The sequence below is a fragment of the Pelophylax lessonae genome (assembly GCF_965119305.1).
Source record: "Pelophylax lessonae genome assembly, chromosome: 7".
Taxonomy (NCBI): Eukaryota; Metazoa; Chordata; class Amphibia; order Anura; family Ranidae; genus Pelophylax; species Pelophylax lessonae.
In genome coordinates this window covers 295,393,180-295,419,420 of record NC_138774.1, presented here as the reverse complement: position 1 = coordinate 295,419,420, position 26,241 = coordinate 295,393,180, and the positions used below count along the sequence as shown (strand labels likewise).

Sequence of the window (26,241 nt, the reverse complement as noted above, 5' to 3'; positions counted from 1 at the left end):
TGCTATTTTCCTTGAGCTCAATCATCGGGGGTGAAGCACTTGATAATGAGGGGCTGTTATCACATGGTGAGGCGACGCCATCCGTCCTTCGTTGGGTGATAGGACGAGGGATGGCACTGGGTCGCCTGCTGTTTTTCTTGAGCTCAATCATCGGGGGTGCAGCACTTGATAATGGGGTGCTGTTATGACATGGTGAGGTGACGCCATCTGTCCTTCGTTGGGTCATAGGACGAGGGATGGCACTGGGTCGCCTGCTGTTTTCCTTGAGCTCAGTCATCGGGGGTGAAGCACTTGATAATGAGGTGCTGTTATCACATGGTGAGGTGACGCCATCCATCCTTCGTTGGGTGATAGGATGAGGGATGGCACTGGGTCGCCTGCTTTTTTCCTTGAGCTCAATCACCGGGGGTGAAGCACTTGATGTGGTGCTTTTATCACATGGTGAGGTGACGCCATGTGTCCTTCGTTGGGTGATAGGACAAGGGATGGCACTGGGTCGCCTGCTGTTTTCCTTGAGCTCAATCATCGGGGGTGAAGCACTTGATAATGGGGTGCTGTTATCACATGGTGAGGTGACGCCATCTGTCCTTCGTTGGGTCATAGGACGAGGGATGGCACTGGGTCGCCTACTGTTTTCCTTGAGCTCAATCATCGGGGGTGAAGCACTTGATAATGGGGTGCTGTTATCACATGGTGAGGTGACGCCATCTGTCCTTCGTTGGGTGATAGGACAAGGGATGGCACTGGGTCGCCTGCTATTTTCCTTGAGCTCAATCACCGGGGGTGAAGCACTTGATGGGGTGCTTTTATCACATGGTGAGGTGACGCCATCCCTCCTTCGTTGGGTGATAGGACGAGGGATGGCACTGGGTCGCCTGCTGTTTTCCTTGAGCTCAATCACCGGGGGTGAAGCACTTGATGGGGTGCTTCTATCACATGGTGAGGTGACGCCATCCGTCCTTCGTTGGGTGATAGGACGAGGGATGGCACTGGGTCGCCTGCTGTTTTCCTTGAGCTCAATCATGGGGGGTGAAGCACTTGATAATGGGGTGCTGTTATCACATGGTGAGGTGACGCCATCTGTCCTTCGTTGGGTGATAGGACGAGGGATGGCACTGGGTCGCCTGCTTTTTTCCTTGAGCTCAAACATCGGGGGTGAAGCACTTGATAATGAGGTGCTGTTATTACATGGTGAGGTGACGCCATCTGTCCTTCGTTGGGTGATAGGACTAGGGATGGCACTGGGTCGCCTGCTGTTTTCCTTGAGCTCAATCATCGGGGGTGAAGCACTTGATAATGAGGTGCTGTTATCACATGGTGAGGTGACGCCATCTGTCCTCCGTTGGGTCATAGGACGAGGGATGGCACTGGGTCGCCTGCTGTTTTCCTTGAGCTCAATCATCGGGGGTGAAGCACTTGATAATGAGGTGCTGTAATCACATGGTGAGGTGACGCCATCTGTCCTTCGTTGGGTGATAGGACGAGGGATGGCACTGGGTCGCCTGCTGTTTTCCTTGAGCTCAATCATCGGGGGTGAAGCAGTTGATAATGAGGGGCTTTTATCACATGGTGAGGTGACGCCATCCATCCTTCGTTGGGTGATAGGACGAGGGATGGCACTGGGTCGCCTGCTGTTTTCCTTGAGCTCAATCACCGGGGGTGAAGCACTTGATGGGGTGCTTTTATCACATGGTGAGGTGACGCCATCCGTCCTTCGTTGGGTGATAGGACTAGGGATGGCACTGGGTCGCCTGCTGTTTTCCTTGAGCTCAATCATCGGGGGTGAAGCACTTGATAATGAGGTGCTGTTATTACATGGTGAGGTGATGCCATCTGTCCTTCGTTGGGTGATAGGACGAGGGATGGCACTGGGTCGCCTGCTGTTTTCCTTGAGCTCAATCACCGGGGGTGAAGCACTTGATAATGGGGTGCTGTTATCACATGGTGAGGTGACGCCATCCGTCCTTGGTTGGGTCATAGGACGAGGGATGGCACTGGGTCGCCTGCTGTTTTCCTTGAGCTCAATCATTGGGGGTGAAGCACTTGATAATGGGGTGCTGTTATCACATGGTGAGGTGACACCATCTGTCCTTTGTTGGGTGATAGGACGAGCGATGGCACTGGGTCGCCTGCTGTTTTCACGTGATGGTGGGGTGATGTCATCACCTAATGTTGGGGAGAATCGGTTGAAGGACTTGAAGTATACTACCAGCAGTGCCTGCATTATAGCACTCAGTACCATCAGCATCGCTGGCAGCACCGGCTGTATAATGACAAGCCCCAGAGAATATTCTGACCAGATCTCAGCCACAATATTTATAAGCAGGGACGGGCCTGTGTTGTCTAAGACCAGTTCCTCGCTGAACCAGCAGAAATCGAATTGGACCAACTCTTCATAAAAGAATTCCATCAGCTGCAGGAGCATCAGACATTCTCCTAATTTCTTGGCCAGAACATTTCTGCTCAGGATGTATTTCAGAATGATAACACTTATCCAGAGTGTCATCTTTACCCAGAATGCAGTGCTAGGCAGTAATGAGAACCAGTTGGAGGGTTCCGATGGCTGTTCTGTCATTTTTTTGACCAGTTCATTCACAAATTCCTCCATTAACTCAATGGCTGTGTTGATCGCCGGCGCTGCATTTTCCATTGCCCTGACCAGTTCTTCCACTGGTTGCTCCTTTGGAATCTCTTTTGGCCCCTCTGTTTTTTCCATATTCTTCTCCTCCTCTTCATTAAGGATCTGTGGAGGAGCGTTTTCCATTGCCCTGACCAGTTCTTCCACTGGTTGGTCCGTTGTTCTGATGGTCGCCCCCTTATCCAGCATGTGGATGTCTGGGGGGTCTATGCTGACATTTCGTTTTCCTCCCCATGGGAGTAAAAACATAAGAATTATGCTGAGGATTTCTCGCCTCATCATTATATGAATAGTAACTGACACTAAAAACAATTACTACCGCAAATCTAGAGAGAAATCAGCTTTTGCCGATCGCTATCTATCAAAGGGAATCAGTTGACAACCAATCACTGGAGTTCAAATACAATGAAACACACAGTAATCAGAGAGAGCTTTCTACAGACAACCTGTCTCTACAGAGAGCAAACATCAACTGACACCTGGCTGAGGGTGCACTCCAATTTATAGGCTGGGGAGGTCATGTGACCATTGGCCAACTGCCAAAATCTTGGCGAACTGCCAAGATTTCCTAATAAGGAAATCTTGGCAAACTGCCAACAGCCAACTGTCAGAAGGTGGGGGAAGGTAAACAGGGGATTTCCAGACTGGGGGAGGGGAAGGACTGTCAGTGTGTGGGAGGGGAAATAACGGTCATTTTGTGGGGGATGGAGTGTAGGAGGGGCGTGATGGTTATTTTTTTTGCATTTTCCAGATTTAAATTCAATGCATTTTCCAATATTGTTTATACTGATAGGATGAGGGGGTGGAGGAACACCCCAATATAGAGAGAACCATGTATATACTGATATGATGGGGGGACACCCCAATATAGAGAGAACCATGTATATACTGATATGATGGGGGAGGGGGACACCCCAATATCGGGAGAACATTGTATATACAGATATGATGGGGGAGGGGGGACATCCCAATATAGATAGCACATTGTATATACACATATGATTTGGGTGGGACACCCCAATATAGAGAGAACATTGTATATACAGATATGATGGGGGGGACACCCCAATATAGAGAGAACATTGTATATACAGATATGATGGGGGGAGGGGGGACCCCAATATAGAGAGAACATTGTATATACAGATATGATGGGGGGGACACCCCAATATAGAGAGAACATTGTATATACAGATATGATGGGGGGGACACCCCAATATAGAGAGAACATTGTATATACAGATATGATGGGGGGGACACCCCAATATAGAGAGAACATTGTATATACAGATATGATGGGTGGGACACCCCGATATAGAGAGAACATTGTATATACAGATATGATGGGGGGGACACTCCAATATAGAGAGAACATTGTATATACAGATATGATGGGTGGGACACCCCGATATAGAGAGAACATTGTATATACAGATATGATGGGGGGGACACCCCAATATAGAGAGAACATTGTATATACAGATATGATGGGGGGGACACCCCAATATAGAGAGAACATTGTATATACAGATATGATGGGGGGGACACCCCAATATAGAGAGAACATTGTATATACAGATATGATGGGTGGGACACCCCGATATAGAGAGAACATTGTATATACAGATATGATGGGGGGGGACACCCCAATATAGAGAGAACATTGTATATACAGATATGATGGGGGGGACACCCCAATATAGAGAGAACATTGTATATACAGATATGATGGGGGGGACACTCCAATATAGAGAGAACATTGTATATACAGATATGATGGGGGGACACCCCAATATAGAGAGAATATTGTATATACAGATATGATGGGGGGGGACACCCCAATATAGAGAGAACATTGTATAGATAGATATGATGGGTGGGACACCCCGATATAGAGAGAACATTGTATATACAGATATGATGGAGGAACACCCCAATATAGAGAGAACATTGTATATACAGATATGATGGGGGGAACACCCTAATATAGAGAGAACATTGTATATACAGATATGATGGGGGGGCACCCCAATATAGAGAGAACATTGTATATACAGATATGATGGGGGGGGCACCCCAATATAGAGAGAACATTGTATATACAGACATGATGGGGGGGACACCCCAATATAGAGAGAACATTGTATATACAGATATGATGGGGGGACACCCCAATATAGAGAGAACATTGTATATACAGATATGATGGGGGGAACACCCCAATATAGAGAGAACATTGTATATACAGATATGATGGGCAATGTTCCCTCTAATTTTTTACTGAGCTGAGCAAATAAAAAAATTTCTGAGCGCAAACCTTTAGATTGAGCAATGGGGGGGGGGGGGGGGGGACGTCAATGCAGAGTGACCAGCTTGCCCCAATCAACTGCAGAGTGCCACAGCAATGCCCCCAATAAACTGCAGAGTGCCACAGCAATGCCCCCAATAAACTGCAGAGTGCCACAGCAATGCCCCCAATAAATTGCAGAGTGTCACAGCAATGCCCCCAATACATTGCAGAGTGTCACAGCAATGCCCCCAATACATTGCAGAGTGTCACAGCAATGCCCCCAATACATTGCAGAGTGCCACAGCAATGCCCCCAATACATTGCAGAGTGCCACAGCAATGCCCCCAATAAACTGCAGAGTGCCACAGCAATGCCCCCAATACATTGCAGAGTGCCACAGCAATGCCCCCAATACATTGCAGAGTGCCACAGCAATGCCCCCAATACATTGCAGAGTGCCACAGCAATGCCCCCAATACATTGCAGAGTGCCACAGCATTGCCCCCAATAAACTGCAGAGTGCCACAGCAATGCCCCCAATAAACTGCAGAGTGCCACAGCATTGCCCCCAATAAACTGCAGAGTGCCACAGCATTGCCCCCAATAAACTGCAGAGTGCCACAGCATTGCCCCCAATAAACTGCAGAGTGCCACAGCATTGCCCCCAATAAACTGCAGAGTGCCACAGCATTGCCCCCAATAAACTGCAGAGTGCCACAGCATTGCCCCCAATAAACTGCAGAGTGCCACAGCATTGCCCCCAATAAACTGCAGAGTGCCACAGCATTGCCCCCAATAAACTGCAGAGTGCCACAGCATTGCCCCCAATAAACTGCAGAGTGCCACAGCATTGCCCCCAATAAACTGCAGAGTGCCACAGCATTGCCCCCAATAAAATGCAGAGTGCCACAGCAATGCCCCCAATAAAATGCAGAGTGCCACAGCAATGCCCCCAATAAAATGCAGAGTGCCACAGCAATGCCCCCAATAAATTGCAGAGTGCCACAGCATTGCCCCCAATAAATTGCAGAGTGCCACAGCATTGCCCCCAATAAATTGCAGAGTGCCACAGCAATGCCCCCAATAAATTGCAGAGTGCCACAGCAATGCCCCCAATAAACTGCAGAGTGCCACAGCATTGCCCCCAATAAACTGCAGAGTGCCACAGCATTGCCCCCAATAAACTGCAGAGTGCCACAGCATTGCCCCCAATAAACTGCAGAGTGCCACAGCATTGCCCCCAATAAACTGCAGAGTGCCACAGCATTGCCCCCAATAAAATGCAGAGTGCCACAGCATTGCCCCCAATAAAATGCAGAGTGCCACAGCATTGCCCCCAATAAAATGCAGAGTGCCACAGCATTGCCCCCAATAAAATGCAGAGTGCCACAGCATTGCCCCCAATAAAATGCAGAGTGCCACAGCAATGCCCCCAATAAAATGCAGAGTGCCACAGCAATGCCCCCAATAAAATGCAGAGTGCCACAGCAATGCCCCCAATAAAATGCAGAGTGCCACAGCAATGCCCCCAATAAAATGCAGAGTGCCACAGCAATGCCCCCAATAAAATGCAGAGTGCCACAGCAATGCCCCCAATAAAATGCAGAGTGCCACAGCAATGCCCCCAATAAAATGCAGAGTGCCACAGCAATGCCCCCAATAAAATGCAGAGTGCCACAGCAATGCCCCCAATAAAATGCAGAGTGCCACAGCAATGCCCCCAATAAAATGCAGAGTGCCACAGCAATGCCCCCAATAAACTGCAGAGTGCCACAGCAATGCCCCCCCGCGACCCCGTGCACTTACCTCACGGACGGTCACGGCACTCTGTCTTCAGTCCCCGGCTTCCAGCTTCCCGCGTCTCCATCCTCCCGAGTCCCGGCGCCTCCTCCTCGGCCAATGGCATGAAGTTGGCCTTTCGGCCAATCAGGAAGCGGGAGGACCCGCTCCCTGATTGGCCAGGAGGAGGATCCGTATGACAATAGCGAATTTTCATTCGCTATTGTCACACGATGGGCGTGCTCTCGGGGTGCACGCTCTGCTCCCTGGCCGCTCCGTCTGCGGCTGCGCCGTCTAACTAGGTGCTTGCGCGGGACGTAATTTCCACTGCGCGACCGCGCACGCGCGCACCTTAAAGGGAACACTGATGATGGGGGGACACCCCAATATAGAGAGAACATTGTATATACAGATATGATTTGGGTGGGACACCCCGATATAGATAGAATATTGTATATACAGATATGATGGGGGAGGGGGGACACCCCAATATAGAGAAGGCCTTAGTTCTTGCTGTTGGCAGATGTACAGACAGTTGTACAATCAGATTGTAACGTGTTCTTAGATTTCATTGAGTCAGTGCATTCAATCACAGAATAAAGAATGAATCGATGTTTGTAAACACATAATATATTTATTTCTCTCCACAGACAGGACTACGGCCGTCCTTCACAAGAGCGGCCAAGGCAGAGGACGTCCTTATCAGCGGCTGGTGGTGTTGAACTGGCTGTGATAATGTGCGGTGGGGGTGTTGGTGTAAACCACTTTATCCAGGTACTCCAGGCTGGAAAGGTACAAATAATGACGTTTAGAAAAGATCCGGGTCTATTGTTTTATAACAAAGAGCAATGACAAAACCAAATATGCCAAATAAATACATTGATCATTCCTTGGTGTGATTGATCACCTGAATACATGTTTGTCTGTGACCCCCGACCTCCTATACATATCTCAGCCCCCGTTCTCATAGACAGGTCAAATGACAGCCCATTGCCGACAATGGGAGAGCCCCAATCGGTGCGACGCCGACTTTCCTAAACTACTTTTGGTGAATTTGGGGGGAGATGAAGTCTTTGAAGTCACCCCTAAAGTCAGACTGAAATGCGGCTTTGAAATCTGAACTTTCAAAAAATAAAATTAATATAAAAAAGGAAAAAAAAAAAAAAAAAAAAGAAGAAAAAATAAATAAAAATAGAACAAATATAAAAATAATAATGATAATAATAATAATAAAAAATATAAAAAACAAAAATAATAAATAAAATATAAAAATAAAGATAAAAAATAATAAAATAAAAATATAAAATAATAAATAAAAAATAAAATATAAAAAATAAAAAATAATAAATATAAATTAAATAAAAATAAAAAATAAAATAAATAATAAATAAATAATATATGGAAAAAAATATAAATGAAAAAAATTTATAAATGAAAAAAATAAATGCAAAATATAATAATAAGAATTAATAATAAGAATAATAAAAATGAAAAATAAAAAATAAATAAATAATAAATAAATTAAAAAATAAAATATAAAAAATAAAAATAAAATATAATAAATATATAAAATAAAAATAATAATAAAAAATAAATAAAAATGAATAAAAAATAAAAATAAATAAAATATAAAATATAAAAAAATAAAAAAAATAATAAATATAAAATAAAAAATAATAATAAAAATAAAATAAAAAAATAAAATAAATAATATATGGAAAAAATATAAATGAAAAAAAATGTATAAATGAAAAAAATAAATGCAAAATATAATAATAAGAATTAATAATAAGAATAATCAATAAAAATGAAAAATAAAAAATAAAAATTGAAATAACAAAATGAAAAAAATATATAAAAAAAGGAAAATGAGAAACAAAACCGAAAATGAATAATAGAAATGATTACCAATTAGATAAAAAACAATTGAGATCCAAATCAATGTTGAGCCCCTCAGGTTGGAGGGTCCTCAAACGGTGTATCCACTGAGTCATTACGAGAATTGTAATTGCCGCAGGCCACCCGCGATCGCTCCCCGCTGAGAGGGAACGGTCAGCTGTTGTAAACACAGCTGACCGTTCTCTCTGAAATGATCACAGAGCGCCTGTGATCCTTCTATATAGGATCCCAGGTCTCTATGGTCTTTTCACAAGCCCCTCCCCCACAGTTGGTAAACACTCCACTAGCCTCATATTTAACCTTTTGATCACCCCTGGGTTACCCCCTTTATCCCCTGTTTTGCACAGAGCAGCCCGGATCCTCCTCTTCTCTGGTCCCCAGCTTGTGCCCCTGGCTCCTCCCTCCTACCGGGTGCCTCCAGAGCAGGCAGCTTGCTCTAGAGGGGAACTCGAACTGGCTCGCTCCCGAGCTGCTGCTCTGGATGCCCATTTACACACAGAGCCATGGCTCTGTCTCGACTCCTCTCCTTTCTTATTGGCTCACTGGCTGCGATTGACAGCAGAGAAGCCAATGAGGGAGAATCCCCGCCGAGCCGAGGCTCTTGTGCACATCGCTGGATCGCGATGGGGGTCAGGGGAGTTGTTGTGGGGGGGGGCAATGCACAGCCCTTAAACTCGTTCATCCATGTCGTTCTGGACCTTGCTTTGTGCACTGGTGGGCAGTCATGTTGGCCATCCCCAAACTTTTCCTACAAAGTTAGGAGTATGAAATTGTCCAAAATGTCTTGGTATGCTGACGCCTTAAGAGGTCCCTTCACTGGAACTAAGGGGCCAAGCCCAACCCCTGAAAAACAACCCCCACACCATAATCCCCCCTCCACCAAATGATTTGGACCAGTTGCAGGGAAGGGAACTCTTAAGGTGTCAGCATACCAAGACATTTTGGACAATTTCATGCTCCCAACTTTGTGGGAGGAGTTTGGGGATGGCCCCTTCCTGTTCCAACATGAGTGCACACCAGTGCACAAAGAAAGGTCCATAAAGACATGGATGGGAGAGAATGGGTGGAGGAAGTTGACTGGCCTGACCTCAACCCAATAGAACACCTTTGGAATGAATTAGAGCGAAGACTGTGAGCCAGGCCTTTTCGTCCAACATCAGTGTCTGACCTTTACAAATGCGCTTCTGGAAGAGTGGTCAAACATTCCCATAGACACTCCTAAACCTTGTGGACGACCTTCCCAGAAGAGTTGAAGCTGTTATAGCTGCAAAGGGTGGGCCAACTCAATATTGAACCCTACGGACGAAGACTGGGATGCCATTAAAGTTCATGTGCGTGTAAAGGCAGGCGTACCAATACTTTTGGTAATATGGTGTATTCAATTGTAGGTAATCGTCTATATGACGCCTTATGGAATTGGGATTTTTTCTGTGGACACACATATATGCATATCTGCTTCTGTGCTGGGAGCATGCCGCACAGTGCGATCCCAGCGTGCGGCCAGCACAGACGCCGGGATTACACCGAGAACCCCAGGTCTCGTATCAAACATCAGGACCAGGGGGCTCTAGGTATCAGGTCACCTAATCGCTGTTCTAGCCTCTGATTGGCTACCACAGTGATCAGTCACTGTGAACCCGCCCGCCTCTGTGTTTATATTATTTTTTCCCCACAAATAAGAGCTTTCTTTTGGTGGTATTTAATCCCGCCCCTGTGTTTACTTCCTATACATTGTATCTTCCTCTTCTTTCTGGAGAGGGAAATGTAAACCAACCAAATTAAATAAATACATTTAAAATAAATAATAAAACATAAATTAAAAAAAAAAAAAAACAACAAGATCGAGGTGTGCCGGGGTTAGTGTTAGAGTCAAAAGGTCACGGTCAGCATATTTTGGGTAGAATTAAAAAAATTCAGAATTAGTGTCCGCGTCAGTTAGTATCAGTGCGTTTTAGGCAGGATAAAAAAAAAAAAAAAAAAGAAGCAAATTACCTCTTTGAACTACATGATATTCATTATATTACATTGTATCTGTCATTATCTTTATAGCCGTACTTTATGATGTTACTTTATTATTGTTGCATCTAAACCTCCTTGTATATAACATGTTAAATCTCAATAAAACAAAGTTTGACAAGAAAAAAAACAAAAAAAAAAGTAAAATGTGCAAAATTATTTCTGGGCTCTACTAGGGGTACAAACACCCACATATGTGGTATTGCTGGGATCATCAGGAACAGGAGAATTTATTTGGGGTTGTTCTTTGGTGGTAAATTATGATAAAAGTAAGAGAGATATACAGCTACATTAATATATATATATATATATATATATATTTTTTTTTTTTTTTACTATTTTAGGTCAGTTTTTCTTTAACCACTTCTGGACCGGAAGGATTTGCCCCCTTAATGACCAGGCCATTTTTTGCAATTCGGTACTGTGTTACTTTAACACACAATTGCGCGGTTGTGCGACGCTGTACCAAAATAAAATTGACGTCCTTTTTTTCCCTTTTTTTTGGTGGTATTTGATCACCTGTGAGATTTTTATTTTTTGCGTTTATAAACAAAAAAAGCGCGACAATTCTGAAAAAAACTATATTTTTCACATTCTGCTATAAAACATTCCCCAAAAAAAAAAAAAGTAAAAATCTAATTTTTTTAACATTTTAAGCCAATCTGCTACATATTTTTGGTAAAAAAAAAAAAAAAAAAAAAATCGCAATAAGCGTATTTTGATTGGTTTGCGCAAAAGTTATTGCGTCTACTAACTACGGGAAAGATTTGTCTTTTTTATTGTTTTTTGTTTTTTTTTTTACTAGTAATGGCAGCGATCTGCGATTTTTAGCGGGACTGCGACATTGCAGCGGACAGATCGGACCCCTAACTGACATTTTTGACACTTTTGGGGGTACCAGTGACATTACTACAATAATCAGTGCTAGAAATATGCACTGTCAATGTAATAACACTGGCAGGGAAAAACATTCCCAATAAAAAAATTTCAAAAAAATCCATTTTTTTTTATCAGTTTAGGCCGAAAGGTATTCTGCTACATATTTTTGTTAAAAAAAAAATCCCAAAAAGCGTATTTTAATTGGTGTGCGCAAAAGTTATCGCGTTTACAAACTACGGGATAGGTTTTTGGACTTATATACTTTTATTAGTAATGGCAGCTATCAGCAATTTTTAGCTTGACTGCGACATTGCGGTGGACAGATCGGACCTCTAACTGACATTGACACTTTTTGGGATTTTTTTTTTCCAAAAATATGTAGCATAATACCAATTGGCCTAAATTGATAAAAAAAAAAAAATTGGATTTTTTTTATTTTTTATTGGGAATGTTTTATAGCAGAAAGTAAAAGATAGTCTTTTTTTTTCAATTGTCACTCTTTTTTTGTTTATAGCGCAAAATCTAAAAACCGCAGAGGTGATCAAATAACGCCAAAAAAAGCTATATTTGTGGGGGAAAAAAGACATCAATTGTATTTGGGTACAGCGTCGCACGAACGCGCAATTGTCTGTTAAAGTAACGCAGCGCCGAATCGCAAAAATTAGCCTGGTCATTAAGGGGGTAAAACCTTCCGGAGCTGAAGTGGTTAGGAGGGGCAGCAACAGGGGCGCATGGCCCGAGGTTCCCTATCTCTAGCATGCAGTGTCATCCTTACATCATGCTCCGCTCCCAGCTTTGCTCCCCAGCAGTACAAGTTGTACTGCTGGGGAGCGGGGTGTGGTTGGGTGGGGCTGGGGAGTGGGGCTGGGTGGGGCTGGGGAGGGAAGTGGGGTGGGAATGGGGAGTGGGCCTGGGGAGGAAAGCGGGGCGGGGTGGGGATGGGGAGTGGGGCGGGATGAGGCTGGGAAGCGGAGCGGGGCAGGGCGTGGAGCAGCTCTTCCGGTCCTGGAACAGCACAGGCTTCAATAGCAGGTGCAGCCACCGCCACTGCAGCACTGCTGTCGCCACATGTTGCATCACTGAGCCGGGATCGGAGTGTAGTTGGTCGGTGGCGGTGAAGAGGAAGGGAGAAGATTTCGTGGTGCTGCACAATTCATATACCTGTGAGCTGAGCTGATGTTTTTGGGCATGTCTTTTGTGTCTCTTGTGTGGACATTTTCAGATCCTTTTTTACATTCGACCTGCTTTGTGTGGAGCCCCTGTATGCCATTCCTGGTGAGACTTGGTGACTTACTGTGCCCTCTGTTCTCTGCTCAGCTGCTGGTTGTACTGATCCATTCTCTTCCTGATCTCTCGGTTCAGCTCTTCTTCCTGCTGCTCCAATGTCATTGCAGAACGAGCCGCCAGGATCCTCTGCCTGTCCCACTCCACGTCTTCCTGCTTCTCTTCCTCCTTCAGCCTCTGAGAAGGACAACGGCATTACAACATTTTATCTGTTATTCTTGAAAGCTGAACTTCAGGATGATCCAATATACACTATATTGTCAAAAGTATTGGGACGCCTGCCTTTACACGCACATGAACCTTAATGGCATCCCAGTCTTAGTCCGTAGGGTTCAATATTGAGTTGGCTCCACCCTTTGCATCTATAACAGCTTCAACTCTTCTGGGAAGGCTGTCCACAAGGTTTAGGAGTGTGTCTATGCTTGAGGTCAAGCACTGATGTTAGAAAGGAAAGCCTGGCTCACACTCTCCACTCTAATTCATCCCAAAGGTGTTCTATCGGGTTGAGGTCAGGACTCTGTGCAGGCCAGTCCAGTTCCTCCACCCCAAACTCCCATATCCATATCTTTATGGACCTTGCTTTGTGTACTGGTGCGCAGTCATGTTGGAACAGGAAGGGGCCATCCCCAAACTGTTCTCACAAAGTAGGATTTAATTCATCCCAAAGACATTCTATCGGGTCAGGCCAGGATCCTCCACCCCAAACTCGCTCATCCATGTCTTTATGGACCTTGCTTTGTGTACTGGTCCAAATCACTTGGTGAAGGGGGGATTATGGTGTGGGGGTTGTTTTTCAGGGGTTGGACTTGGCCCCTTAGGTCCAGTGAAGGGAACTCTTAAGGTGTCAAGATACCAACTGGGCAGGCCAGTCAAGTTCCTCCATCCCGAACTCGCTCATCCATGTCTTTATGGACCTTGCTTTTTGCACTGGTCCAAATCATTTGGTGGAGGGGGGATTATGGTGTGGGGGTTGTTTTTCAGGGGTTGGACTTGGCCCCTTAGTTCCAGTGAAGGGAACTCTTAAGATGTCAGCATAGCAAGACATTTTGGACAATTTCACGCTCCCAACTTTGTGGGAGGAGTTTGGGGATGGCCCCTTCCTGCTCCAACATGACTGCGCACCAATGCACAAAGCAAGGTCCATAAAGACATGGATGAGCGAGTTTGGGGTGGAGGAACTTGACTGGCCTTCACAGAGTCCTGACCTCAACCCGATAGAACACCTTTGGGATGAATTGGAGTGCAGACTGCGAGCCAGGGTTAGGGTTATGGTTTTCCCTTGATGGTCAAGGTAAGGACTTAAGGATAGGGACCTCCCCCAAAGGTCAGGAGGTGTGGTCTCAAAGGTCAGGAGGCGTGGCTTCCCTCCACCAAATGTGCTTTCCAATGTAGAAATACTGCGAACAAATGCGCTTCTGGAAGAATGGTGAAACATTCCCATAGACACTCCTAAACCTTGTGGACGGCCTTCCCAGAAGAGTTGAAGCTGTTATAGCTGCAAAGGGTGGGCCAACTCAATATTGAACCCTACGGACTAAGACTGGGATGCCATTAAAGTTCATGTGTGTGTAAAGGCAGGCGTCCCAATACTTTTGGTAATTTGGTGTATTCAACTGCAGGTACTTGCTCTGTGAGTGACTAGCTGCGATTGGCCACAAAAAAACGCAGGAGTTTTTGACCTCCAATTGCTTTCAGTGCAGCTAGTCACAGCTAATCACAAACAGCCCAATTCCCAAGTGTGAAGGGACCCCAAGAGTTGTTCTTAGGCAGAGTGAATAAAGGTAAATGAGATAAACAATGTTAGCAAAAGCCTCAACGTGATTGGTTTTTGTTAACTGTAAACATGACAGTGATTGGTCACTCCACCTGTTTCTCCTGCTGTTGTTGCTCCTGAATTTGCAGGATGGCTTTGAGCTGCTCGGGGCTCATGCCTTTCCAGCGATCCGGCACAACGCGGTGCGGCCCGTAGCAGCTAGCGGCCACGGCGGGGTTTTCCGTCAGTATGTCGCCGGTCAGGTGGTTGTAGATCTCTGCAAAGTTATTCTCCTCATCCTGCTGTTTCTCCAGCTTCCTGCGCTCTGATGACTCCATGGCCTAGGCAGGTGATACAGACAGAGGTCAGTGATAGAGGAACACGTCTCCCGCCATACTAGATTGGCAAAACCATATTATCCATTGCATGCAGTCAGTGACTGTTATGTTATATGAAATTGTGCATTATAATGTACAGAGACCTGCCCAGTGCCCGAGGTATACCCCGTTGTTTAGGATTCTGGTCCATATGCTCAAAAAAATTAAAGGAACACTTTGAAAACACATCAGATCTTAATGGGGGAAAATCTTATGCTGGATATCTATACTGGTATGGACTGGGTAATGTGTTAGGATCTATACTGGTATGGACTGGGTAATGTGTTAGGATCTATACTGGTATGGACTGGGTAACATGTTAGGATCTATACTGGCATGGACTGGTTAATTTGTTAGGATCTATACTGGTATGGACGGGGTAATGTGTTAGGATCTATACTGGTATGGACTGGGTAACATGTTAGGATCTATACTGGCATGGACTGGTTAATTTGTTAGGATCTATACTGGTATGGACTGGGTAATGTGGTAGGATCTATACTGGTATGAACTGGGTAATGTGCTAGGATCTATACTGGTATGGACTGGGGAATGTGTTAGGATGTATACTCATATGGACTGGGTAACGTGTTAGGATCTATACTGGTATGGACTGGGTAATGTGTTAGGATCTATACTGGTATGGACTGGGTAACGCGTTAGGATTTATACTGGTATGGACTGGGTAATGTGTTAGGATTTATACTTGTATGGACTGGGTAATGTGTTAGGATCTATACTGGTATGGACTGGGTAATGTGTTAGGATCTATACTGGTATGGACTAGGTAACATGTTAGGATCTATACTGCCATGGACTGGTTAATGTGTTAGGATATATACTGGTATGGACTGGGTAATGTGTTAGGATCTATACTGGTATGGACTGGGTAATGTGTTAGGATCTATACTGGTATGGACTGGGTAATGTGTTAGGATCTATACTGGTATGGACTGGGTAATGTGTTAGGATCTATACTGGTATGGACTGGGTAATGTGTTAGGATCTATACTGGTACGGACTGGGTAATGTGTTAGGAAGGAAAGGATTCCACATAGTTGGATGGAAATTAAAATTATCACCCTACAGAGGGCTGAATTCAAAGACACCCCGAAATTCAAAGTGAAAAAATGATGCAGCAGGCGAGTCGATTTTTCTGAAATGTCATTGCAGCAACTCAGAATGGTCCTCAGTAGTTTGTATGGCCCTCACATGCTTCTATACATGCCTGACAACACCAGGAAGTGCTTCTAACGAGACGAGGAATGGTGTCCTGGGGTATTTCCTCCCAGATCTAGAGCAGGGCATCACTGGCGGCGTCAGATTGATCAAAACATAATGTCCCAGAGGTGTTCTATTGGATTTAGATGAGGGGAGCGTGGGGGCCATTCAATGGTATCAATTCTTTCATCCTCCAGGAACTGGCTGCATACTCTCGCCACATGAGACCCTTTCACGTCTGTCACATGTGATCAGGGTGATCCTGCTCTCATCTGTGAAAAGCACAGGGTGCCAGTGGTGGAGCTGCCAATTCTGGTGTTCAATGGCAAATGCCAATCGAGCTCCATGGTGCCGGGCAGTGAGCACAGGGCCCACTAGAGGACAGCGGGGCCTCAGGCCACCCTCATGAAGTCTGGTTCTGATTGGTCAGAGACATTCACACCAGTGGCCTGCTGGAGCTCATCCTATTCCTCCTTGCTCAAAGGAGCAGATACCGGTCCTGCTGATGGGTTAAGGTCCTTCTACAGCCCTGTCCAGCTCTCCTAGAGTAACTGCCTGTCTCCTGGAATCTCCTCCATGCTCTTGAGACTATGCTGGGAGATACAGCAAACCTTCTGGCAATGACACGTATTGATGTGCCATCCTGGAGGAGTTGGACTGCCTGTGTGAACTCTATAGGGTCCAGGTATGGCCTCATACTACCAGTAGTGACACCGACCCCCCTCTATAGGGTCCAGGTATCTCCTCGTACTACCAGTAGTGACACTGACCTCCCTCTATATGGTCCAGGTATCTCCTCATACTACCAGTAGTGACACTGACCTCCCTCTATATGGTCCAGGTATCTCCTCGTACTACCAGTAGTGACACTGACCTCCCTCTATATGGTCCAGGTATCTCCTCGTACTACCAGTAGTGACACTGACCTCCCTCTATAAGGTCCAGGTATCTCCTCATACTACCAGTAGTGACACTGACCCCCTCTATAGGGTCCAGGTATCTCCTCATACTACCAGTAGTGACACTGACCCCCTCTATAAGGTCCAGGTATCTCCTCATACTACCAGTAATGACACTGACCCCCCTCTATAGGGTCCAGGTATCTCCTCATACTACCAGTAGTGACACTGACCCCCCTCTATAGGGTCCAGGTATCTCCTCATACTACCAGTAGTGACACTGACCCCCTCTATAAGGTCCAGGTATCTCCTCATACTACCAGTAGTGACACTGACCCCCTCTATAGGGTCCAGGTATCTCCTCGTACTACCAGTAGTGACACTGACCTCCCTCTATAAGGTCCAGGTATCTCCTCGTACTACCAGTAGTGACACTGACCTCCCTCTATAAGGTCCAGGTATCTCCTCGTACTACCAGTAGTGACACTGACCCCCAGTTGGTTTTGCCCAGAGTGGCCCAGATCCTCCCACTTCTGGAGTCCCTCTTCTGTGCTCCTGGCCTCTCCCTCCAGTTGAGTGCCTCCGCAGCAAGCAGCTTGCTATGGGGGCACCCAAGCCGAGTTAAAGCTCCCTTTTTAAAGCTCCCGATTGGCTGACTGACTTTGACAGCAGCGGCAGCCAATCGTGCCACGCTGCTGCCTTAGCCAATGAGGAAGGGGGTCCTGGGCAACATCACTGGATAAAGATAGGGCTCAGGTAAGTATTAGGGAGGCTGAGGGGGGCTACTGCACACAGAAGGTTTTTTTGTTATCGTAATGCATAGAATGCACCTTCTGTCTATACAATCCTTTTAAAGTTAAAAATGTTCCAGTGGAAGTATCGCCCCCTCACCTCCTCACCCCCTTATACTTACCAAAGTCCTCTCTTGATCCCGCGCTGTGCCCGTCTCCAGCTTTCTCCTGACAGGACAGAGGCAGCTTTTGCCGCTGTCCATCAAATCCTGTGATGAGGTAGCGAGGGGTGGGGCTGAACCGCCCTTTGTGTGTCTATAGGCACACACAGCCTGGCATGAAAGCTAACCTGTAGGTACGCCCCATAGGAAGCAGCTTTGTATGGTGGTGTACTGAGAAGAGGAGCCTAGAGTGCCAGCGAGGGACCCCGGAAGGGGAGGTTGAAGGCAAATCTGTGCAATACTATTGCACAGAGCAGGTATAACAAGTTTCTTTTAAAAAATAAAAAATCTAAGCAGGATGCCGCAGTCTGTATGACTTACCAGCGCTTGGTTGATGTTATTGACGGCCATATTCACAGCCTTTCGGCATTCTTCTTCCATGTGGCTCAGATGCTGGGCTCTCTCATCCAGCTCCACCCTCTTCTTATCATATAATTCATCTGGGGAATGCACATTGTCCAAGATCATTCATAAGAAGAAAATCCACAAGACAAACCGAAAGATTTGACTTCCAAAAATTAATAACATACAGCAGATGCCTCCCAGGTGGTCATTTTTTATCTCTAGGAAGCCTATCATCAGGAAACATGCAGTTCACCTACCTTTGAGTCACTGACCTGGAACAGGTACAGAGCTGAGGACTTCTAGTATTCGCAGACTTTGCAGATCTTCTTCCAGGTCAGTGACTACATACAGGGATTAGCAGATGTAATCGCTACTGTAGGCTTTTCTCAGGGCCATCTTACCAAATGGGCACGCTGGTCAGTTGCCCGGGGCCCCACCTGACCAGTGACCCAGCCCCAGCCAAGCATTAGTCCCAATTCCCGTGTGCATCCTGTCGGCCCTGCACTGCTGTCAGGCCACTTGGGCCGAGGAGAGGGAGCCCACAACTGCAGGAATGCCTGTCAGCCTCCACCTCCTCCATTATCGCCTTATTGATAATTTGCATTTTTATTCTCGTGGGTGATTGTGTAGGCAGGGCCCCAGTGCACTGCATTGCCTGGGGCCCTTTAATGCTCTTAAGATGGCACTGGGCTGGTCCTATTTAATATGGAGGAACCCTTGAAATAACATTCGAGGCTCAGGGAACTCCCCACTAATAATTACTACTACATACACTATATTACCAAAAGTATTGGGACGCCTGCCTTTACACACACATGGACTTTAATGGTATCCCAGTCTTAGTCCGTAGGGTTCAATATTGAGTTGGCCCATCCTTTGCAGCTATAACAGCTTCAACTCTTCTGGGAAGGCCGTCCACAAGGTTTAGGAGTGTCTATGGGAATGTTTCACCATTCTTCCAAAAGTGCATTTGTGAGGTTAGGCACTGATGTTGAATGAGAAGGCCTGGCTCGCAGTCTGCGCTCTAATTCATCCCAAAGGTGTTCTATCAGGTTGAGGTCAGGGCTCTGTACAGGTCAGTCAATTTCCTTCACCCCAAACTCGCTCATCCATGTCTTTATGGACCCTGCTTTGTGCACTGGTGTGCAGTCATGTTGGAGTAGGTTGGGAGCGTGAAATTGTTCGATGCGATGCAAATTCAACCATACAGTTTCTACGGCTGAAATTGCATTGCATTCGCACCAAAATGGTGCAGGACCACCAGTCTTCCCCCTACCAACACAACGCGTACGGGCTAAACCACCAGTCTTCCCCCTGCCAACACCACGCGTACAGGCTAAACCACCAGTCTTCCCCCTGACAACACCACCTGTATGGGCTAGACCACCAGTCTTCCCCCCACCCCCCCCAACACCCCGTGTATGAGCTAAACCACCAGTCCCCCCCCCTACCCCCACTATCACCCCGTGTTTGGGCTAAACAATCAGCCCCCGCCCCGCCATCACCCAGGGTATGGGCTAAACCACAGTGCCCCCCCCCCAGCACCACATGTATGGGCTAAACCACTATCAGCTGGCAGGTTCCTCCACCCCAAACTTACTCATTTATGTCTTTACAGATCTTGCTTTGTGCACTGGTGCCGCAGTCATGTTGGAACAGGAAGAGGCCACCCCAAACTCTTCCCACAAAGTTGGGAGCATTAAATTGTGCGATGCGATGTCTGTGCGATGCAAATTCAACCATACAGTTTCTACGGCTGAAATTGCATTGCATTTGCACCTAAATGGTGCAGGACCCTTTTTTTTCTGCACCTGAGGCTGAGTTCAAACGTATGCGATGACAGACATCACATGTGGTGGATGTGCATTGCTGTGCACATCACATGTGATGTCTGTGTGATGCAAATTTAGCCAGTCTGTATTGCTGAAATCGCATCGCATCCACACCAAAATGGTTCAGGACCCTTTTTTTGGTCCGCACTGGAATCTGATCGCATGGGTGTTCAGATGTCTGATTTCACAGTTCGAACTGCGACCCAATTTGGGGGTATCATTTACTGTAAATTAACACCTGCAGCGGTTCGCAGAGTCAGATGTGATGCGGGAAACCACACAGGAACCGCAGTGGTTGCCGCATCCCATCAGTGTGAACCCAGCCTGAACTGCATCACACCCATGCGATTCTGGCAATCACTGAAGTTTTGCGATCAGTTTTTGAGGTGTCGTTAATCTAACATTGACACCTGCAGCAGATCGCATGGACGCCGTGCTATTGCCTTGCAGTGAAATGCGGGGAAACGCAGCAGCGTTTCCCGCATCGCATCAGTGTGGCTAAATGTTTCCATGTATCATTCCAACTGACCGGCGTATTTTTTCTGCGCCTCGCGCCTCTTCTGCTCTTCTTTCTGATCCAACAACCACTTCCTAGAGAGCTCCGTCTGCAGCTTCTTTCTCTCCTTCTCACTCAGGTCTTCTCCAGCAAGCTTCTGTAAGCTGGCGGGTCCACACCGGGGATCGTGGTCACCGACTCGGGCGGGCCGGTCCTTCTTCAGTGCCTCCGGGTCGTATAGGTCATATTCCCTCCTGGTCTCCGGGTGCTGATGCTGCTCTCTGAATTCCTGCACGGCTTTGTCCAGGTCCCGGGCAATCTGACTCTCCCTTTGTTCCAGCATCATGGCGATCTTATCGCACTGCTGTCTGTCTGCGTCTGCAATACAAGGTTCATATATTATTATACAGGATTTATATAGCGCCAACAGTTTGCACAGCGCCTAACAAAATGAAAGCAGACATTACAGATACAATACAATTTGGTACAAAAGGAATCAGAGGGCCCTGCGCGTTAGAGCTTACAATCTAAAAGGGAGGGTGAAATGATACAAAAAGGTAATAACTGTGGGGGATGAGCTGATGGCGGAAGTGAAACAGTGTATTATAAACCAGATAGGCTTCTTTGTAGAGAAGGGTTTTCAGGGATCATCTAAAGATGGATAGATTAGGGGACAGTCAGACAGATTGGGGTAGAGAGTTCCAAAGGATGAGAGAAGCTCTGGAGAAATCCTTGAGGTGAGCATGGAAGGAGGTGACAAGGGAGTTAGAGAGCAGGAGGTCTTGGGAGGACCAAAGAGAGGGACTTGGTTGAGATTTTGACATCAGATTAGTGATGTAGCTGGGGGCAGAGTTGTGGATGGCATTGTAAACTATTACTAATACTACTTTGAATTTTATTTGTTGGGTGAGTGGAAGCCAGTGGAGGATTGGCAGAGAGGGGTGGAGGACACTGAATGGAGGTTGGTGGAGGATTGGCAGAGAGGAGTGGAGGACATTGAATGGAGGTCGGTGGAGGATTGGCAGAGAGGGGTGGAGGACACTGAATGGAGGTCGGTGGAGGATTGGCAGAGAGGAGTGGAGGACACTGAATGGAGGTCAGTGGAGGGATTAGCAGAGAGGGGTGGAGGACACTGAATGGAGGTCAGTGGAGGGATTGGCAGAGAGGGGTGGGTGGAGGACACTGAATGGAGGTCAGTGGAGGGATTGGCAGAGAGGAGTGGAGGACACTGAATGGAGGTCAGTGGAGGGATTGGCAGAGAGGGGTGGAAGACACTGAATGGAGGTCGGTGGAGGATTGGCAGAGAGGAGTGGAGGACACTGAATGGAGGTCGGTGGAGGGATTGGCAGAGAGGGGTGGAAGACACTGAATGGAGGTCGGTGGAGGATTGGCAGAGAGGGGTGGGTGGAGGACACTGAATGGAGGTCGGTGGAGGATTGGCAGAGAGGGGTGGAGGACACTGAATGGAGGGCAGTGGATGGATTGGCAGAGAGGGGTGGAGGACACTGAATGGAGGTCGGTGGAGGATTGGCAGAGAGGGGTGGAGGACACTGAATGGAGGGCAGTGGATGGATTGGCAGAGAGGGGTGGAGGACACTGAATGGAGGTCGGTGGAGGATTGGCAGAGAGGGGTGGGTGGAGGACACTGAATGGAGGTCGGTGGAGGATTGGCAGAGAGGGGTGGAGGACACTGAATGGAGGGCAGTGGATGGATTGGCAGAGAGGGGTGGAGGACACTGAATGGAGGTCAGTGGAGGGATTGGCAGAGAGGAGTGGAGGACACTGAATGGAGGTCGGTGGAGGATTGGCAGAGAGGAGTGGAGGACACTGAATGGAGGTCGGTGGAGGGATTGGCAGAGATGGGTGGAGGACACTGAATGGAGGTCAGTGGAGGGATTAGCAGAGAGGGGTGGAGGACACTGAATGGAGGTCAGTGGAGGGATTAGCAGAGAGGGGTGGAGGACACTGAATGGAGGTCAGTGGAGGGATTAGCAGAGAGGGGTGGAGGACACTGAATGGAGGTCAGTGGAGGGATTGGCAGAGAGGGGTGGGTGGAGGACACTGAATGGAGGTCAGTGGAGGGATTGGCAGAGAGGGGTGGAGGACGCTGAATGGAGGTCGGGGGAGGGATGGTGGTCGAGCGTTAGAAACATTCCTATAAACTGGATGAAGTCTCCCTGTAATTTTTCTAATTCCTACATTGTCAGCTCCATCTAGTGGCCAAAATGCAGTATAGTTGTTCTCAAACACTGCATGCTGAAGTTTCTGCATTTTGGAGCTGACAATATAGGAATAAATCTTTTAGACAAATGTAATAATAATTTAAACCAGCTTGCATGAATGTTTCTGACGTTCGTCCAACGAATGTTTATAAATAGACCCCTCAGTGTTAGAGGAATGTAGTTGTAGGGCTGCTGATATGAACATGGAAAGCTCACCGAATGCTTCGTCCCGCGCTCTCTCCAGTCTCTCCATCGCCTTCCGTTCTTCCCTCTGTCTCTCCAGCGTGGGAACATCCACCTACACAGGGCACAGCGGATCAATTAGGTATACAAATATCAGATAGCAGGGGGAGGAGCCAAAATTCAGGAGGAGGAGGAGCCAGCCTACCCCAATGGTCCGGACTTTTGCATTGAAGATCCGGCTCTGTCTTTGCTGTTCCATGTTTCTTCTCCTTTCTATGGCTGCTGTTTCTTTGGGATCTGCAGGCAGGTCCAGCTTATACATGGCTGCAGGAAAAGAGGCGGAGCCCTGAGGTAGATATTTATAGGAACTTCTAATCAACAGATCAAATTACAAATATATTTCCCTTCACTTCCTGTTCCTGAGACAACAGGAAGTGAGAAGAAATCTCCAGCAGTGAGGGGGGGGGGGGTCCTCCTCTTAAACACGTTTCCCCGGAAAACAGGTTCTGGGATTCCCTCATTTTGGAGAGATTTCCGTCTTACTTCCTGTTACTGAGACACAACAGGAAGTGAGATGAAATCTCCCCCAGTGAGGGGGCTTCTCCTCTTAGACAGGTGTCCCGGACACAGGTGCTGGGATTTCTTCATTTTGGAGGGATTTCTGTCTTACTTCCTGTTACTGAGACACAACAGGAAGTGAGATGAAATCTCCCACAGTGAGGGTAGTTCTATTAGACAGATGTCCCCCTACACAGGTTCTGGGATTCTCTAATTTTGGAGGGATTTCCTCTCACTTCCTGTTTTGGTTATTGAGCAGGAAGTAAAGGGAAATCTGCAAATGGGTACACAGGTTCTGGGATTTCCTCATTTTGGAGGTATTTCTGTCTTACTTCCTGTTACTGAGACACAACAGGAAGTGAGATGAAATCTCCCACAGTGAGGGGGATTCTCCTCTTAGACAGGTGTCCCCGAACACAGGTTCTGGGATTCCCTCAGTTTGGAGAGATTTCCTCTCACTTCCTGTTTTGGCAATGGGACAGGAAGTGAGAGGAAATCTTTAAATGGGGACACTGGTTCTAGGATTGCCTCCCTTTATAGGGATTTCCTCTCACTTCCTGTTTTGGCTATAGAGCAGGAAGTAAAGGGAGTTCTGCAAATGGGGACACTGGTTCTTGGATACCCTCACTTTGGAGGGATTTCCTTTTACTTCCTGTTTTGGTTATAGAGCAGGAAGTGAAGGGGAACCTTCCAATGGCAGCACTGGTCCTGGGGTTCTCTCACTTTGCAGGGATTTCCTCTCACTTCCTGTTTTGGGCATAGAGCAGGAAGTGAAAGGGGAATCTTCAAATGGGGACACAGGTTCTGGGATTCCCTCACTTTGCAGGGATTTCCTCTCACTTCTTGTTTTGGCTATGGGACAGGAAGTGAAGGGAAATCTCCCCAATAGGATACAGATAGACAAAAAAAAAAAAAAAACCCTTCTTTACTCTATCCAAAATGAACTAATTGACAGTTGTCCTTGGAACGGGTGTCCCCACTGGAAAATTTCCCCCTCACTTTTTGTTCGAAAGAGATTTGATGGTTGTCACTGAGAGTGAAAGAAAATGCCAGATTTTGGTTGTCACTAGAACAGGAATACAAGGAAAGTTCTAGCCACAATCAAGGATTGCCTCATTTTCCTCTCCCTTCCTCTTTTGGTTATAGAACAGGACATTATAGGAAATCTTTAAATAGGGACACTAGTTCAGGTGACAACCAGGGGATTCATTCTCCTTCCTCTCACTTCCTGTTGCATTTCAAGGACAGGAAGTGAAGGGAAATCTCCCCAATGGAGCCACAGACCAGGTTAAGAAGTTTTGGGTTGTCACCAGAAAACAGGAGCAGAACAGGATAGAGGGGAAATCTTCCAATGGGGACACTAGTTCAGGTGACAACCAGGGGATTCATTCCCCTTCCTCTCACTTCCTATTGCATCTCAGGGACAGGAAGTGAAGGGAATCTTCCAATGGGGACACAGATACGTTTAAGACATTTTGGGTTGTCACCAGAAATCAGGAACAAAACAGGATAGAGGGGAAATCTTCCAATGGGGACACTAGTTCAGGTGACAACCAGGGGATTCGTTCTCCTTCCTCTCACTTCCTATTACATCTCAGGGACAGGAAATGAAGGGAAATCTCCCCAATGGAGACACAGACCAGGTTAGGAAGTTTTGGGTTGTCACCAGAAAACAGGAACAGAACAGAATAGAGGGGAAATCTTCCAATGGGGACACTAGTTGAGGTGACAACCAGGGGATTCATTCCCCTTCCTCTCACTTCCTATTGCATCTCAGTGACAGGAAGTGAAGGGAATCTTCCAATGGGGACACAGATTAGTTTGACATTTTGGGTTGTCACCAGAAAAGAGGAACAAAACAATATAGAGGGGATATCTTCTAATGGGGACACTAGTTCAGGTGACAACTAGGGGATTAATTCCCTTTCCTCTCACTTCCTATTGCATCTCAGGGACTGGAAGTGAAGGGAAATCCCCCCAATGGAGACACAGACCAGGTTAAGAAGCTTTGGGTTGTCACCAGAAAACAGGAACAGAACAGGATAGATGGGGAAATCTTCCAATAGGGACAACCAGGGGATTTATTCCCCTTCCTCTCACTTCCTGTTTTAGTTATGGGACAGGAAGTATTGGGAAATCTCCCCAATGGGGGACACAGACCAGACTCCAACCCTCCCTTACTCAATCCAGAATGAAAAGAAAGGTTTAGTTTGTATATGTGGTGTCCTGGAAGATCACACAGCATGCCGTATATAGTCTCTATCATCCTGTATTCTATATTATAAATCATGAAGATCTCTGATCACCCACTAACCTGTAATCCTTCTCTCCACGACACAACAACCGGTCACCATGGAGACGGACTGAACCATTCCTGGACTTCCCATACACACATCACAGGAAAGAAGGGGGGGGTGACATCTTTTATTTTTATTTATCAGTATTTTGTAAGAAAAGTTCATGTCAGATCTGAGACATCTCCTTATTTTGAATCAGTTAAAGCTCTCCTGTACAGACAGGGGGGCACAGAGCGCTGTGAGACCAGAAAATGCTGCTCATGTTAGCCGGACACCCCTGTGGGGTGGAATGGAAGAGTCCAGTAAGGGGCGGAGCTACGA

The 26,241-nt window shown here is 46.7% G+C and overlaps 1 protein-coding gene across 1 annotated transcript; it reads right to left on the bottom strand.

Annotated features, from left to right (window-relative positions):
* Nucleotides 1-7,372: 7,372 nt before the first annotated feature.
* Nucleotides 7,373-26,004, bottom strand: LOC309559622 (RIB43A-like with coiled-coils protein 2). The gene is made up of 8 exons (XM_082262959.1): nt 25,957-26,004; nt 23,271-23,411; nt 23,099-23,180; nt 20,694-21,038; nt 18,309-18,427; nt 14,652-14,879; nt 12,796-12,962; nt 7,373-7,491 (listed from the first exon to the last, which is right to left on the bottom strand). Exons 1-8 carry the CDS (start codon nt 25,993-25,995, stop codon nt 7,410-7,412), a joined length of 1,203 nt encoding a protein of 400 aa, XP_082119085.1. The 5' UTR covers nt 25,996-26,004; the 3' UTR covers nt 7,373-7,409.
* Between the last annotated feature and the right edge of the window lie 237 nt (nt 26,005-26,241).

Coding starts and splice junctions, on each gene's coding strand:
- LOC309559622 (XM_082262959.1), bottom strand. CDS start 25,995: ATGGTTCAGTCCGTCTCCATGGTGACCGGTTGTTGTGTC. Junction 21,039..23,098: donor AGCGCGGGACGAAGCATTCG/GTGAGCTTTCCA, acceptor CTTGTATTGCAG/ACGCAGACAGACAGCAGTGC. Junction 14,880..18,308: donor ATAACATCAACCAAGCGCTG/GTAAGTCATACA, acceptor TCACCTGCCTAG/GCCATGGAGTCATCAGAGCG.